This window comes from Thunnus thynnus, chromosome 18 (genome assembly GCF_963924715.1).
Source record: "Thunnus thynnus chromosome 18, fThuThy2.1, whole genome shotgun sequence".
NCBI classification, from domain to species: Eukaryota; Metazoa; Chordata; class Actinopteri; order Scombriformes; family Scombridae; genus Thunnus; species Thunnus thynnus.
This window is the reverse complement of record NC_089534.1, coordinates 7,435,970-7,454,470: the sequence shown is the minus strand read 5'-3', so window position 1 is coordinate 7,454,470 and position 18,501 is coordinate 7,435,970. Positions and strand designations below refer to the sequence as shown.

The 18,501-nt window shown below is 39.3% G+C and overlaps 1 protein-coding gene across 6 annotated transcripts in view; it reads left to right on the top strand.

Annotated features, from left to right (window-relative positions):
* The window catches only part of LOC137169799 (unconventional myosin-VI), a 168,539-nt gene extending 150,132 nt beyond the window's left edge, over positions 1-18,407 (top strand). For all 6 annotated transcript variants that reach the window (XM_067573161.1, XM_067573162.1, XM_067573163.1 and 3 more), the window contains 3 exons: positions 797-928; positions 10,587-10,805; positions 14,849-18,407. In XM_067573161.1, coding sequence (XP_067429262.1) covers positions 797-928; positions 10,587-10,805; positions 14,849-15,048 — 551 coding nt within the window. In that variant the 3' untranslated portion in view covers positions 15,049-18,407. The remainder of the gene's footprint in view (positions 1-796; positions 929-10,586; positions 10,806-14,848) is intronic.
* The last annotated feature ends 94 nt before the right edge of the window (positions 18,408-18,501 follow it).

Genomic DNA, 18,501 nt, shown 5'->3' with positions numbered 1-18,501 from the left:
CAGTTTGTACAGCAGTCAAAAATAGTGTCTGTCAGAGCAAGTGATGGGAAGATTTGTCACTGTAAATAGAGCAGGAAGAAATGCTGACACATCTCAGCTCTCAGCACAGTCCGAGAGACCAGAAGCAAATTTAAAATTAGACTGTACAGTGGAAGATATTTGGCTGACAGCTTTTCATGGTTAGGGGAAGCTGGCTGTTCCACACTGGCTGTCTCTCCTGTGGTGAAAAACTGACAAATATGACGACCCTGAGATATTTCAGGAAATAACAGACCTTTTTGGCCAGAAAAGATACTGAATATTAAAACTAATACTAAGGGAGGTAAATGAAAAACAGAAACAGAGCATGATGTCCTGTATGTGTGTTTTTTTTTGTAGTTGACAACCTAAAATGAACAACAATTTTATTTTTTTGAACAGAGTGAAAGAAATGCGATCAATAAGCATGTTTAAAAAGCTCTAAAAACCACCTGCACAGCACCAAACAGCAAACAGACACAGTTATCTGTAGACTAGCTGGTGAACATAGTGGAGCATTTAGCAGCTAAAAAGCCAGATATTTCCCTCAGGAGTTGGTAGAGAGCAAAAACAGAGCTAAAAGAGAGTGAATATTGGGCTTACATTCACCAGGTGGACAGAAATATGACTCCAAATGAATGGCAATTGTAAACAGATGCTGTACATTTTCTAGTATTGTGTCTATAAATATTATGGGTTCTCAAAATTCTGACATTTTATTGCGGTACAGTGTTGTTACTTGTTATTTTTACTAATTTTCCATCTCTGTCACCTCCAGACATCGAGCTGCTGGCCGCCTGCAGGGAGGAGTTCCACCGCCGGCTCAAAGTATACCACGCCTGGAAGTCAAAGAACAAGAAGAGAAACACAGAGACGGAGCAGCGAGCACCCAAATCTGTCATCGACTACGGTACGTTACAACACATCGCAGACTTATTAACATTTAAATCATTGTCTGTGTTTTTTTCTTTTCTTTTGCTGAGCACCCACAGTGTTTGTTATCATATTTTTGTTATATTTTATCTAATGTTTATCTGGTTTTCCAACAGTGAGATTCTCTTTATGCTTCATTCAAACACTTAAGAGCACAAACACAGTTCTCTGCTGCTGTACTTGAACAGTTTCAGATGTGACTCAAGACACACAATGAGTTTCAAAATCAACAGTTCAAATTGGAAATGTGACTGAATGACCTCACAAGCAGAGTGATGTTCACTCATTTCATTCTTTGCTTTTCATGTCCACAATCATGCATGAAAATCTTTTTAAAAACATGTGTATGTCATGTCACACACATTGCTGTGTTTGTTTATCTATAAAAGTCGGGCAGACACTGTGTGTTTTTTATTAATCGTCGTTTTAACTCACACTACATGTTTTAATCCGACTCAGATTGTACGTTCAGTCGACCGGTCATGACGTGACGTTCACACTGAACACGTTCTTCTTCTTCTTCCTATGGATTTGCAACAGAGTACTTATCAAACAAGACGACCGAATTCTTGAAGTTGTTGTCAACAAAGAGAAAGGCAGCTTCACTTTTAGCCATTTTACCTTTTACAGAAACCTCCACAGAGCTGGAGGTCTCTGTACCTCTGGTCTCCATAGAATCTGTCCACGTATCATACGCTCTTTTACGCTCTTTGTGACTGTTTACTACTGTACTCACACAAGTGTATTTAGGCAACTTTAATGCTGAATTGTGTGAAATTGGACTGTGGAACTGTGAGACAGCCGATCCAACTGATCGTCCTAGAGCCAGATCGTTGATCGTTTAAGTAATTAATCAGGTGTCATGACTTCAAACTTCAGGTCAAACAACAATCGATCAAAATCAGTCAGTGGCGACCAATTCAGGGTTAAAATGGAGCTAAATCTGTACAGTGTCTGCCCGGCTTTACACACTTGATTTGGCCTGTTTTACTGACTGAAATATATCTTCATACCCGGACAGAACATATTAAAATCTAACAACATGTAGGAACCGACATATTTGAGACACACCTGAATTTTTCCCTCAAAAAATGACCCGACTTCATGAAGATGAACTCCTCAGGCGCTCGGGGTCACTGACAGTTTGTCATTCCGTCAGTCTCGACCTGTCCTTGTCGTTCTGAGTCTAGACGATGTTCAAACATGAGGAACAAATGGACTCTCTCTCCGCCGCCGTGGCCTCATCTCTTTGTGCCACACGTTGGGTTGTCATGGCGACAAAGAGCTCTTGTTCGGTGCCGGCTGTCGTGTTTCTCTGCTCAGACTACTGATTGAACTGCGAGCCACACACCCACTTCCATCCCTCATCCTCTCTCGTCAGTGAGAGACGAGCTGCTGCTGAGCCTCTTTGAGGACACATGACACACGCAGCACTTTAATTGTTTTGTTTTTTTAATGGGAATAAAACGGCAGGTAACGTGTTAATGCGAATCCGTCCCGGGACCTTTGACAGTGTCATCAACCCTCCTCTCTCTCTTCCAATCATGCTTTATTTATAACTTAGATTAAAATGCTAAAATTTTAAAATCTTTTTAAAATCTCATCAGCCAGGATGCAGAAATGTTAGGGTCTTTTTAGGTTCAGGTTTATGAACAACACTCAGACTTTGTCAGGGAAAGAATGATAAAGTTTTGGACTTATTTCAATCGTTGTCCTTGATGTTTTCACAGTTCACCTAAACACCAAACATAGATGACTGAATCAGAAGAACAAACAATCGATAAAATGTTTTTGGGATGTAAAGGAGGCGACTTGTTCCTTCCGTGACCCCAAAATACAGACAATAATCTCAGACTTGAATCTATAAAGATTTAAATTTGCTACACTGGCTCTGGTGTTAAGACTATAAACTTCACTCACCTTCTTGAAATAGTTTTAAAAGTAGCTGAGAGCCCTTCAGTGTAATATCACTGTCACTAAATACCATATAGTCACCTCCACAGAGAAGGTTATGTCCTGTCTGTCTGTCTGTTAGCAGAATATCTCTAAACTACACACTTTGATTAAATCCAGTTATTTAAGATATTATGCCAACGGCCTAAATAAACAAAAGGTGAAATCATGCCATCAGGCCATCTAAGTACTTTACATTTGAGCTTTTATTTCCTGAACCTTATGATGCAAAATTCAGTTTTTCCTGAATTCTTTGGTTCAAAATAACTCAGCGAGGGCTACATGCATTCCCACATGGATTTTTGCCACTTTGAAATTTTTCAACACTCATTTGTTTTATGATTTTTTTATGTTTTTTTCTTCTAATTAGTCAATTATTTTAGTTGTGGCCTAAAAGAACAAAAACTGCCATAATTCACGCATTAGGCTGCAGAAGCTACACTTAGATCAGTGTGTCAACATCAACACTGAGTGTTTCATCTTTACATATTTATGGCTGTCATCAACCAATTGCAAAAGTGTATTTTGATGCATATCCACATGCAGATTACAAGACTGATTTCAACTGAGACATTCCTACACGGTGTCAGACGTCGTTTGCAGGCTCATTTTGTCTTTTCTTTTTTATAATCCACAGCTGAGAGAATCAGCAAAGATTGGAGGGAGAAAGGTCAGGGGCATGATATGTAACAAAGGTCCCGGCCTGGATTTTAAACCAGGACCTATAAGATATGTGCGATAATATAATTATATATCTTCACCACGGAGGAAATGATATCCCGAGGAGTTCAGAGTCTGCTGGAAAACATGCGTAAACCCAGGTTTTAAATAACGATACAGGCCTTATTGAAATAAACCTCATGAACCCAAACAAACAAAATGCAGCAGCGCTCCTGAGATCTATTTACATATTTATAGGTTTTAAACCTCTTAAAGGATAAAGCTCATGTTGATTTTATGTTTTTATGTTAGAAAAAACTCACTGAACTACTCATGAATTTCTTAAAACAGCCGGTCACTGTAGTTTTTAGTCAACAAACAGGAGGAAACAGAGCATTTGTTGGGGACTATTTTCAGTTTTTGAACAAGAAAGGAGCTCAGTGGTGCAGAGGAATAAGATATATCAGGCTTTGGATACACACACAATACTTGTATTTATCCTTTTAAAGGCTTTACTGACCATTTTAAGAAATTGCTGCATTTTTCCGTTACACATTGTTTCACGCCTGGAAGCTGCACAGTAAATCCTTTACAAATATTCCTTTGAAATATAATTGCAAAATATATTTTAAAGGATAAATTCAAGTATGACTATTTTTGAAACGAACACGGTACTTTTCATTCTGTCATCTCACATCTTCACATCTGAACACATCTCACTAATACTCTTAAACTGAAGGATATTAATGATGGTGATTGGTGTTATCAGGACTGGTAAAGCTGAGTTATCATCATGTGTATCGACAGTACTTCTATTTTCCTTCTCTAGTCTTGTCTGATTCATTGTTGTCATGTCTGTCAAAAAAAAAAAAAAAAAAAAAAAAAAAAAAGCACCTCACTGTTTCTGCTGTGTTGCATCACTTCCTGCAGTACACATCCGTGTAACCTGGCATGTTTACTTTCAGATCATGCGCCTCCTGTGAAAAAAGCATGTAAGTGGTCCTCCAGTGTGTAACGCTACTAACCGCAGAGCTACAACCCCCCCTCCCCTGCCCCCCCTTATTAACCCCTTCAACACGGCAGAGGTCCGCTCTTAACTGGGCTCGCTGTCAAGACTTTGGGTTTGTGTTTTGTGCTGCTCTGTTTTGATGGAAAAGCTCCTTTTTTTCTGGGCGCAACCTGCAAAAAAAGGGGGGAAGGTTGATGATGGGTTTCCATGGCAACCGCTGCCTCTATTAAGATGTGTGTGGAGAGAGATTATTTGAACAATTTTGAGTCACAAAGCCGCCGTTCTGTCTTTATGACCGGTGCGCACTGGTTCCAGCTCTCGCCCATTTGTGAAGACGCCTCCCAGACAGCTATAACAGTTTGATAAAGAGCCGAGGTAATTCCTCCGAGCTCTCGAGGCTGCTGTTATTGATACTCCCACACGGAGGAATTCTCAAGGAAAGAAGGAGGGAAAAAAAAATAAATACAGAGAAGGGCAGAAGGCTTTTAAGGGCAGTTTGCCAGGGTTGTGTTTGGCATCAGATGATAGCATCATGTTTACAGGAGCGTGACTGGAGGAAAATGCCGCCGCCGCCGCCACCGCACCCGTTGATGGTAAGAGAAATGTTGTAAAAGGTGTCGTCGTTCAAGCAGCGAGCCAGACGCTTCACTCCATTCACTCCTGACTTAATGAAGATTTTAGATACGTTATGACACATGCAGCTATATGAGGCATCCAGTACAACCATTAGACTACCAGTCTGTCTTTAAACCTGCTGCTGTTACAGACTTAATAAACTCTTATTGGACGTGGATTTAATATGAAGGCTGATTCTCATCATTGCAGACTTAATCTGGTGATGTTTAATGTTAAAATAAGAGTTCATGCCAAAAATACAACACCAGTCAAAAGTTTGGAGTTAAAGTGTGTCCAAACTTTCGACTGGTAATTATAATGACTTTATAAAAGTGTCTTTAAGATCATCTAAACCATCTTGACACATTAGAACTTTCCACTGAAACCCACACTAAGGAAATTTGTTAAAATGATCACTCCTAGCAGTATCTAGAAATTAAAATATACATTATTTCAGTCTGATTTGCTGAAGTGTTGAGATTCTTCCCTGTTGCCACCCAACTACAATAGAGGTTTTCATATAGAAGCGTCATTTTTGATGCTTAAATCTGTATTTTTAAAACTCAATAGCAATATTTAGGCCGGGTCACACCAGAAAGTGGCAAAATTCATCCCTGTATAACAAAATATGTTGTTCTAGAGCAGTGGTTCTCTTTTTTGGCCCTATCCATTATACCCCTATCAATTAAAATAGGCTAATTGTCTCCTCCTGAATATTAATGTTAATTATTATTCTGTGTTATATCATTAAAAAGAAAATTTGCGGTTGTTAAAATGATCTGATAACAGTAGAACAATGAACAGTAGAGATGGTCGTTATGATGATGAGTTATATTGCTTTGTTGATTGCATTGGTGGAATGAACGAAACGCCAGAAGAAAGAAATAAGAGTATTTATCAATACTCTTATTGGCTCTTTTTCATTACTGAATAATTGAGGGTTTATGAATTATTTTTTTAAAAATTCAGTACAGGATTAGAATAGATTTATATTTTAAATATGACAAAATATTGTGTCTTACAGCAGCAACAGTAATGTTTCCACCAGCAAAGTCACTGTATAAATTCAATAATATCTCACTTAAAGGAAAGAAAAAATGTCATTATAATAAATAATATTCCAGAAATTAAAATACTGAGGGAAGTTTAAAAAGAATGAAGAACACAGACATCAGTCAGTGTCTTCATCCTCCTCCTCCTCCTCCTCCCTCTGCTGCTGGTTTAGAAGAGGGGCTTCAGCCAGTAGCTCTAAGTTTACAGGAATTTACCAAATTTTAATACACGTTAGGCTACAAACTAAGCTAAACACTGACAAATAGAGCCGAGGAGAGGACAGAGAAGCTAGCATGAGTCAGCATAGTTTCCCCGTGTGTCTACACAGGAGGCGTTCAGGTACAGTTTGTTCAGAAGATGTATTCGTACCACCGACTCTTAAAACTGTCTACAAACCACTGATCTTCTGTGGAACAGTTTTTACTTCGACAGAGGAGTTTAAATAAATGTGGATGGTGCAACAGAGCTAATAAGGTACTTAAGCTTCCTCTGTTTTTGACTCGTCATCGCTGTCATCGGTCAGCAGCACAAATTTGCATGTCACACTTCAATGTCGAACTTAATGAGAAAGTTTTGAGCTGATTTATTTTGTCCCTGCAAGCAAATTTTTATATTTGTGTTGAATAATCAATTCTGACGTTCTTAAATGCTGGTGCAACCGCGCCTTTGCTCTGGAGTTTCTTCTGAGAAGCGTTACAACAGCACTTTAAAGTGCTTTCAACATGACAGAAGAGATTACATTGACCTTCATTGTATATTGGTGGCAGCAGAAATCTCTGTATTCATACCATTGACTGTATATAAATATGGACGTCATGACAGCTCCCCAAAAATGAAGCCAAAACATCTCGATCGCCCCCTGGTGGTTGGCTGCAGTATAGGTCAAAAGTCCCGCCCCCTCTTTTTTAGCAGATGAGACATGAGCCAAACTAAAAAATCAAAGTACACATCAAATACATTTTTCCCAAAGATGGTTTCTGTCATTTTAGGTAGTTCTTATCACGCTGATGCTTGTTCAAGTGCTCTTTTTTTTTATAAGTTTGTTTTTTATTAGTTATTTGATGATATTAAAAGGGGGTGTGATGTCATGATAGACAGCTGTGACAGCCAATCTCAAACCTTCATCAGACGGCGGACAGGCTTCAAATGACGTCACACAAGCAAGATGGCAGCCCCCCCAGAAACTAGATATTTTGGCTTAACTTTTGCCTAGCGGTAGGAGGTGGAGACACGTTGTCCATATTTATATACAGTCAATGATTTAGACAATTAAAACAAAACTACCACCAGTCAAAAGTGGTGTTTCTCTTTGCTATTTGGTTGAACTGACCCCTTAATATCACAGATACTTGTGGGCATTTAGAGGAGGAATTCATCTGAAAACACATAAATGAACCGACGGTGCACAAATAACATTTTATTCCAGGTTTTACAGACTTTGCTCGTGCAGCAGTCAACAGGTGAAAACTTGTATTAATTAGGAACAGACAACATTAACTGGCAGACATACCATATCGTCAAACAGGCTTGTATCAGCACTAACTCTAAATATCATGATGTTACAGTTTGTTGACAGCAGAGATCTTTTTTTTAGATATTTCTGCTGACAACAATACACAAACTTCAACTAAAATCCTGTATTTCAAACCGGAGTGTTAGACAGGAATGTGTGTTTTTTTTCCCCCCTCGGTGTTTCTTCCTCATGTGACAGCCGCTGTTTGAACGGCGTCGGTGTTCGCTAGCTGATCTTAAGCTGCATGAACAGGTCACAGATTCACATGTTTTTGTCAGCCTTGAAACCTGAACGCAGCTTTCAACCCCTTCATTGAGTCACCTACCTAAGGCACTTTATAGAGGAAAGCCGGGAAGTACAACAAACCGTAATCAACAACCTGAGTGTATCCAGCAGGGAGTTAAGTTCAAGTACCTCTCCAAAGAATTTTTCTCCATTTCTTCTGCTTTTTCTGAACAAAAAGGGCTGATTTTTTTCTATTTTGCCAGTGAAGTTTTGGGATTTTTTTTTCCTCCTTTCTAAAAGTTGTTGGTATGCGGAGGGAGGTGAATTCGACATGTTGGTATAGTTTTTCCGGAAGGTGGTGTGAGGGCGCCATGTTGTTGGTGATGGTGGAACGATGTGTTGCTCTGAAACAGATGTGTTGTTTTTTTTTTCAGGTTTTGCAGACACTGCAAAAACTCATTTTATCAAGGTGTTTAAATCTTGGAAAGTTTTTTTTTTTTTTTTTTTAAAACATGAAAGAAATTGCTCTACTTTTGAAACGTGGTGTAAAATCTTGAGATTTAGTGAAAATTCTTTTAACAAGCTGAACTGCGCTGGAAACAAGATTTATGTCCTTCACGTGTCCTGATTTTAAAGCTGAATACAAGATGAAATGACTTATTAAAATGAACGTTTTTGCAGTGAGCTGATTCAACAAGCTGCGGCCCCGGTCCCTTTTATCACGTAGCAAAGCTTCCTCAATCTCTGTAGATCCCTATTTCACGCTCCACTTTGTAGAATGATGAAAATTACACGTTTTATGTTTCACACGAGTATGCAAAACCCCCCTTCATAAACACCTGCCATGCTTCATGTCTCGCTGATTTCCTCCCTCTGTCATCAGCACTGCTGTGATCTCTGCTGACCCTCCTCCAGCTCTAACAGCAGGACTCACTGACCGCAGTTAAAACACGGAGACCGAGCGAAGGGCTCATTAATTCAAACCTGATCTTGAGTACAGCAGAGCGGTGCGTAATGTTTACATGCAGTGAGTTCGCTGGGGTTCGTGGGAAGAAATGTACCCACTGAAAAAAGTAAATCACAATCCTTTAAATCCACTGATATTTCAACCTGGTTGTGCTGATTTGGATTCTCCGTTCCATGTTTATGTTTTTTTATTTCTCATTTTCCATGAGACTTATTCCAGTGCTTCCACCTGTGTATCAACAACTGTAGAAATTCACATTAAAAGCTTTGTTAAACTAATTAGTGGTCCAGTTGTACTGTTCTGCAGTTATTCCAGTGCTTGTAGCTCACAATTACATCTGTTTTACATGTAAACTGTTTGTAGCAGATGTGTATTATCACAAGTAACTAGGAAATAGTTTCTGCAAAGACAAGATGCTGTTGATATTGGAGTGGCAGCAGGAGTGTCTTTCTGAGTGTCTCATAAAGTCTGCAAACACTAGACAGCACTAGGGTTAATGTTGCATTCACTGCATGCCAGCAGAGTGGGAACAAGCGGAAAACATCCCATTGTTATAACTTGGGAGCTTTTTTCCAAGATGGTTTACCACCCGCCCCCCAATTTCAGCACTGGAGTCACACCAAATAAATTGAAATGTAGCCCAAATCATATATTGTAATGTAAATAGACATGCTCTATAAGACTGTGCAGTTAATCAAAAATTCACTCGCTGCAACTCCAGCAACTTAAAAGAACGCAAGCAAATGAGGAAAATATATATTCACTGATTTGAAATGAAACGCACAAACACTGCAAGAAAAACAAACAAACTGATGAACACAGTTGCAATCAGAAACTAAACAGTTTTCATCCTCGTTCTCATTTTCGAGCATGATTGAAGACTGGCCGAGGTGTTCATCAGTTTGTTTTAACTTCTGTTGCGTTGTTGTAGACTTGCAGTGTTTTCGTATTTGCAGTATGTTATATTACGTCGATTACATTAAAATCACTGAATGTGTTACATAATTTATATTTTATTCCTTTGCAGCATTTATTTTCTAATTGCTGCTAAATTTCTTCATTTGCATGTATTTTGTCTGTTTACATTGGTTCTCTTAAGTTGCAGTGTGTTGAGCTCTCAGGGACACAGTATACAGAGTAGCTTTTAATCTGCTAGAACTAGTATGTATTGCTAATTGCTGGATTTGTTTGATACTGTAGGTTGCAGTGAGTTGCATAGCAAGTTTGTCACATTGATCTTGACTCCACCAAACATAACTTTTGAGCATCCAGCCTTAAATATCCTCTTGAGGTTCTGACTCAAAGGGCCACTTCAAAGCAATTTTTTGAGGTGAAAACTAGAGTTTTCGAATATCTTACATGACTGAAACACAGCATACCACATGTAGGCTTTTATTTTTTTTCTGAAAATAGTTTTGCAATAGTAAATTTCTCTATGAAGGGAAATTCTCTTTAGTCTTGCCTCCCGTAAGGTTCATACACAGGTTGGAAAACAGGAATAAGGATGTTAAAAAGCAAATATTTACCATCATTCCCATTAACTGGTCCCCAGGCTGCATGTAAACATGGTCCCTGACTCCTGATTGGTTGTTATCAGCTTGGGAAGCCACCTAACTTTTTTTTTTCTGATCCAAAAACAGCCCAGCAGAACCCAGCCCCACCCTTACCAGTCAAGCAGTACGAGGTGGCCATGAACAGGCAGCAGCGTTACTTCCGCATCCCGTTCATCCGGCCGGGTGACCAGTACAAAGACCCTCAGGGCAAGAAGAAGGGCTGGTGGTACGCTCACTTCGACGGGCCCTGGATCGCCAGGCAGATGGAGCTGCATCCCGATAAACACCCCATCGTGCTGGTGGCAGGTCAGTACAACATGGAGATGTGATGGAAGTATGAAAGGAGAGGGGGGAGGAGGTTGAGGAGGAGGAGGAGGAGGAGGAGGAGGAGGAAAGATCGAGGGAGGGGATTAGAAATTAGATAAGAGGGGGATTGAAGGATTAATTAACAAATGGATGGAAGTATTAAGGCATGAAGATTGAGGATAAGGGAGGGTGCACTGAAAAGAGAAGATCAATGTGTAAAGTTGTTTTTGTGCCTTAAACTGCACGAATTGTAGAAAAGTAACAGATAGAAAACGTTTTCATTATCACAAGAAGGAAACCTCTCAGTCAGTTCAGGGTGCAGAATTAGCTGTTAGCTCCAGAGATCCGATCAGAGTCCTGGATTTTATGAAGCAGACGGGACGATTTTACACTGAAACTGCAGGAAGAAACGCTTGTTTTCAGGTCAGCTCAACCTGTTGCTGTGTGTTTAAGGCAGTTTAATGAAAAGTGACATTTGTTAGATGCTGCGATCAATACTTTAGCGATCAGTTTGTCAGACTCTGTGATCAATACTTTAACGATCAGTTGTCTGATTGTGTTATCAATGCTTTGGTGATCCGTTAGATGTGTTTTCAGTGCGCGTCACGTTGAATAATAGAACAGGTGATCAGAGTCTCTTGTCACGATCCTGTGTGGCTGATCAATAACACTGTTTAAATCCTGTATTGACATATTTTCTTATGAGTGAAGCTTTATCTGTATACAGTGTATATGTGTATAATTTGAGGATTTTTATACCAAAATGAGTGCATCTGTTAAACCCGTGCTGCTGGTTTGGGACACTCATAGTTCATTTCTCACTAGCTGTGGAGCTAGCTTAATGTCATCACTGCTGCTAGCTGGAATATATGTAATCTGTTAGCTAGCCAGAGCTGACAGATGTCTGTCTAAGGTGGCATGTGGTTTAAAAAAAAAAGTTTTGGAATAACAATGATACAAATTCGCCTCTAAACTGCAATTTCACTGGTTTACAGCACAGTGCAGACTATGCAGAGTGGTGTTTCCCATGTTGGCTCCACCCACGAGTTCCTGCTCGGCCCATAGACTTTACATTGTGATGAGGAAAGTTTTACAAATATAAAACCTCCATGGCTCAAAAATTGATAATAGAAAGAGTCATAATTGGCATTGTTTGTAGTTCTACGTGTCCTGTCAACAGTTTTACAGACGTCTCTTTTCCAATGGTGGTCTATGGGGAAAATGGCTCTTGGGCCGCAGGGGGATTTTTCGCTGCAATACCGTGCGTGACCACTGGGAAAAATTGGCAGCAAGGCTGAGCGGTGGAGCCATATCCAGCTCTTATAATACATCCATAGTTATCCATGGCCAGATGATTTCTTGGCTGATAGCAGTGACTTCCTGGAGTCCCAACAGCACAGAATGAAAGACGTAACGATGAAAGAAATTAATAGTGGCAGCAGGGAGAGAGGGAAACAGGGAGTGGTGAAATAGCTGTGAGAGAGGGTTGGAAGGAAAGAGGATGTGAGCAGAAAAAATGGAGCAAAATCAACGAGTTGATCTTCTGACAGCAACAGAAACAAAAGAAATCAAAAGTGGCACTTCATTGGCCGAGTTTAATAAATGTTCAGGAATTTGACTTTGTGACAGTGCAGCAGATTTATCATCATCATCTCTGGTCGCAATGCACCGTCAGGCGGTTCACAGCGGGGCAGCAATCAAGCATGTGAGGTTTCAGGAGTACTGTGTTGGACATCCAGTATGACTCATCGATCAGGATTTGTGAAGTTTTCCCACGACGGCGCCACATTTCAGCTCTCATTAGAACATGACGGTGACAAATACGCTGCACATACTGACTCAGATTACTTCATATGTGGTGCAAAGAGCGTTTCAGACATACAGTTCATAGAAACACAAGATATTTTATCTAGTGTTTCCCCTACTTGGAGACATTTGTAGTGCCCAGTTTTACAACCTGCGCTACAAAACCATAAATAAGAGAAATTCAGTCATGAAATGTAAAAATCCAACTGTAATCCCAAAAGTCATCCTTTGTATTATATGGGAACCCCAGGTTCCTGAAGTAAAAATCCCATTAATTTTACTACAGAGAATATTACATGACTCACAGTTGGAGCTCTTCTACAGCTTGGTTTGTCATTAAACTCTCGGGGTTAAATCATTAACCCAAAAGACAAACAACTGCATTAGAAAACATAGGCAAGGCAACTTTATTTATATAGCACAGTTCATACCCAGGGCCATTCAAAGTTCTTTACACAGAATAAAATACAAATATAAAAGTTAACTATGACAAGTCAGAATATAACACCAGAATAAAAAAGTTGTTTTGTTCACCCATCTGTTTCGGCATATGTGTGTTGAGTTAAAACCTCACGACTCCTACAAGCATCTTTTTCTCCGCTTTACTTAAAAGATTACAGTCGTCTGTGGACTGCAGAGTTTTTTTGTGAGATTTACTTTTATGAAACCACGTCGGCAAATGTGTGATTTAAAAATATGTGGTTGTCAATCTTAAAAAGTTCATATTATAGTGAAATAGTTGTTGTTTTGGAGCAGCAGTGTTCACCAACAGCAGCGGTATATGGGTGAGTAACTACCTCATATAACACTTGGCTAACACACCGCTGGAACTTGATATTGCCTAGATGCAGACTGTTATACTGACTGAATTTAAATTGGGATCGTTGAATGTGTTCAGAGAATGAAATATGTAGTCTGCAGAAGTTCAATTGTTCTGTTGTGCACTTTTTACTCAGGATACATTAACAGCAAAGTTGGAAATTCACCTTTCTTATCAACTGTTTAAAGAGGCTTCAAATAATTACTCGTCAGATGAAGATTTGACACAATGGATAATATAAAAAGCTTTTAAAATACAACACATTGTTAAAGATGAAACCAGTGGTTTCCAACCTTTTTGGCTTTTGACGTCTTACAAAAAGCAGTGTGTAGTCGGGGTCACATTTCAGATGTCTATGAGTTGAGTTGAGTTGTTCAGCAAAAATCAAAGATTGCAATCTGCAACCTCACCATTAGATGCCACTAAATCCTACACACTGTATGTTTAAGTAAAGTATCTGAATACTTCTTCCATCACTGTCCCAATTTAATGTAATGCTGATTTAATGGTTACATGCTAAACATCAGGTGAAATACAGTATCTCAGCATGCTACATTAAGGATGTTGTCATGCAAAATGTCAGGACATGCTACAGTCAAGTGGAGTGAGTTGAGTTAGCATGCTAACATGCTTAAGTTAGCATGTTAACAGGATAACACGCTAGAGTAAAATGTTTGTGATATATTCAGTAATTAGCGGATAAACTTTATCCTAACATGCTTAACGCCGGAGTGAAATATCTCAAAATGCTACATTTAGAAATCAAACATATTAACTCAGTGCTTACATGCTGAACATCAGGCTGAAATCTCTCAATATGCTACATTTATTAACGTTATCTTTAGTGTATTAGCATGGTAACATGCTAAATGTCAGAGTGAAATATCTCAACATGCTACATTTAAGAGTTTAAAACAATTCTGCGTATTAGCACAGTAACGAGCTAATAGAGTAACAAAATTGAACACTTTTAGTGCTAAAAATCGAAGAATAACAAAGTTGTATCTTAATTTTTCAGCTATCCAACATTTTTTTTGTGCATTTAATGAACATTACTGGCTCACATGGAGTTAAGAATTAGCTATAAACAGATGATCTTGTAAAGCAGGAAAATACTCTTGTATGTCAGAATACGACACCTAAATCATTGTTGCCAAAGTGGTTGGAAGAGTTGAAAAAATTGCCAGCCAGAACCGACAGATATTTCCTTGTGGGTCATACTCATTTGCCAACATGAAGTAGCCTTAGAAACCCAGCAAAGAATTTCACTGAAGTCTTTTTGGTGTGGAAGAGTTCACTGGGTATTTGCTCAGGTTTGGGGTTCAAATGGAAGTAACATCTGTGCTTGTTGCCGTCATTAAAACAAATTGTTCAATTGATTCCAGCTGACTCTTCATTGTATGTTTTCATTTTACAGGAAAGGACGACATGGAGATGTGCGAGCTGAGTCTGGAGGAGACGGGCCTGTCGAGGAAGAGGGGAGCCGAGATCCTTCCCCGGCAGTTCGAGGAGATCTGGGAACGCTGCGGCGGGATCCAGTATCTCCGCAGCGCCATCGAGAGCCGGCAGGCGCGACCCACCTACGCCACGGCCATGCTGCAGAGCATGTTCAAGTGAGGGAGCCCGGGGCCGGGGCCTCTCGCTGCAAAACAAAGGGACGAATGCACCAGCTACCTAACACAGATGGCGTCTGAGCACACTGCACCAGGTTCTGACTGTAGGGCATTCACGTGAACAGCGATTTTTCTCAATTGTCCTTTTGTTTTTCTTTTGTTTTTTGTTCTTGCTGGCTTTCAGTTCCTCAAAGGGGAGCAAGGGGAGGGAAGTTTTGCATTGAACCCTATGCAGAAAAATCATACTAAATGATTACATCCAGTTGTTTTCCAAGGAATTCTGTTCTCTGTAACATTTCTGCACGTCTTAACTACGAGGCCTTAATACTACTTTAACAGGGTTTAATTGCCGTAAGTAGGACTTCTTTTTTTTCTTTTCTTTTTTTTTGGTGTTCAAAGCTGCCTCCCCCATACAAGAAAACTTTAAATTCCTCTGTAATTATGCATTCCTGATTATTACACTGAAGTCTCACTGGTGTGTTGCTTCCATCTTAACAGCTAGCTGGTGATCCCTCTCCGACTTAAAAACCTGCTGTTTACATTGTCTTCATGCGGTTCTTACAGGGCAAAAAACTTGCACAAGGAGTTCAGCTCTCACCGTGAGGCAGTGCTGCATGAGTGTCAGATTATTCCTCGTGACTGCACTCGTAATTCAGTCAAATATTTGCTAATACTTACTTTTTTATTTTACCTTTTGTCTGTCGAACCGAATGTAACTTGAGACCTCGTTGATTTGTTCATGTAGTGATTCCTCTTTTCTCCTCATCATGTGTGATTAAATGTGTAAAGCTAATGAGAAAGGTCCAAAAATGTTTGAGGCTGAGACCATACATGGCTATGTAAAGCCATCGTTGGGTTTTTTTTTTTGTTTTTTTGTTTTTTTGTGGCCAGAGAAGTAATTCAGCTCTGTGATTAGTTTTTGTCAAGCAAAGCAGAAAATGTGAATTAATTATGCAACTGCTGAGATGCACCTCTACGTGGGATGTTTGAGAGCAGATCAGCACTGCAAAAGAAATATCTTCAATAAGTCATTTATACCATCTTTAGGTTTAAAATTTGATCTTTTTACATGATGAAACATAATTTGCCAACACAGTGATTCCCAAGGTAGTTTCACATGTATTCGCTGACGCTAACTTGAAAAAAAAAGTTTAAAAAAATCACTTCATTTGGCTGTTTGATGAATAAAGTCACTTGATTCCAGAACATGTTTAAAAATTTGTATTATCTCTTGTCGGATTCATTCAGTCGGACATTTTTTCTGCTGTGTAAGAGCTTATCGGGCACGTCATTAACTCTGTATGACGCACTGGTACTCATCTTTGAACTGGAACCTTCAGACAACACTGAATATTTTCTATACAGCAAGTACAGTATGTGAAGCCAACAGTGATACTCCAACTGGAATGTAAAAGTTTATTTTTTGAAAGAACAGTTTCTACTTCAGTGGCTTGGGCATGTGTGAGATTGTCAAGAGAAGCAATAAATCACGCAAACTAAGCTAAAACGACCTTTGCCTTGTACATAAGAATTTTCAAGACAATCTGTTATGACGTCACACCTGCTCTTGTTCACCTGAGGCTGCCGAGTTTGTTCCTGCGCTTTCTATTTTCTGTGATGCTCTGCACAACACGAAGGTGACTTGGATTGTCTGAAAGCATGAATACTTGTCTTGTCGCAAAGTAGCTTATCCCCTTTACAAATGGCATTAACATGCAGGTGAGCTGGCTTAAAAATCAATGAACGGATGCACCCAAGATACACAAGGTCTGATAGTCCTGCAAACAGTGACAGCAAAGACAGAAAACTTTGTCTAGGCAATCTGCAGGTTAAAAGATGTCAGTTATATTATACCTAGACCTCTAAAAAAAAACTCTTTTCATCCAAATTTAGCCCCCACATCAGATGTACTGTAGTAAAGGAACTGGATACTAGACTCAAAGATGGCGCCCATTCCCTCAATTGAAAATTGTTTGCCTTGCACATAAGCCAAAAAAAAAGTTTTCCAGCTTCCAGGGTTGCCTTTGCATTGTGCAGCCCACTGCACATGCTCATTAGCCTCGACCCGTAGACTTTACATCAGGATGACGTCACAAACTTTAAAAAACTTCACAGATTCAAAATTCATAATAAACAGTAATAACTGACCTTGTTTGTAGTTTAAGGTGTCCTGTCAACAGTTTTACAGATGTCTCTTTTGTAATGGAGTTCTATGGGAAAAATGTTTTTTTTGCTTTGCTGCAATACGGTGAGCGGCCACTAGGAAAAATAGGCAGCGCCGTAATATATCCAGGCTGTCCACAGCTGACACATTTAAGCCACATCTTTCAGTCTTCCACCTCGTACCTGTTTAACAGAACACGTTCGCTTCAACTTTAATCAGTTCAGCTGTCTACACAGACCGTTTAACAGCTCGCTCTTTACATGCGTAATTGCAACCTAAAGCATGTTTTTAAGGCTTCAGTCAGTGATTTATATTTAGCTATAAAACTCTGTTAAAACACTTTGAAGTACATAAGGATACACATGGTGAGACCTGATAAAAGGACTTCAATAGCCATAAAAATATTTTTACTTTTTTAGGCAGCTGTATAACTTGCATTAGACTAGTTTAAGAGCAAAGCTTTCCTGAGGTCTACTCTAACAGATTTTTGTGACCTTCAAGGCTGACTGTCATTGTCGCTGTGATCATTTGCTGTTGTTATGACAGACCAGTAACACTTTTTTCTGACAAACAACATTCAAATATCACTGCTTTTTACTCCGATAAAGATGCATTTCCTCACCTCAACATGAAACATCGCCGTTCTCTCGCTGGTTTTTCTTTGGATTTGCTGTTTTCTGCTCTTGCTGGCACTACATCTGACATCAAATAGTGACACTGAAGGAAAAAACATTAAATTTCAATGATTTGAACTGCATTTTAAACCTGATTCACTGATTGATTTGATTGTGATACCTTGTCTTAAAAGCGTAAATCAAATGTGCCCCAAATACATCAACAAAACTTACAAAAACAGAAATTAAGTTTGATTTACACAGTCAGGAAAATCATGAAAAATCAAACAAAACAAACGTTAAGAAATCTGGATCTTGTTTGAACTCTGTATGGATGCACGTTAATGCCAAGTGTGAAGAGGCTGTTGCAACATTCTGAGCTTTGCCCCATAATTGAGACCTCATTACTGGTTTAACACCGGAGCGATGGCCTGGAAATGTACAAGAAAATGTCCTGCGTTTGCTTCGATCTGTTTCTCTCCACACATTACAATCATTCCTCGGGAAGCACTGCCTTTCTCCACTGTCATTTTTCTAACGCTGATCTCTCTAACAGACGAATAAATGCATTCCATGTTTCACTCACCTCTGCTCTTTCTTTGACTTCGTTTGCGTCTCATGAACAACTCGATACTGCTGTCAGACAAAAACAGAACTTCTGCAAAAAAGTATGTTTTTT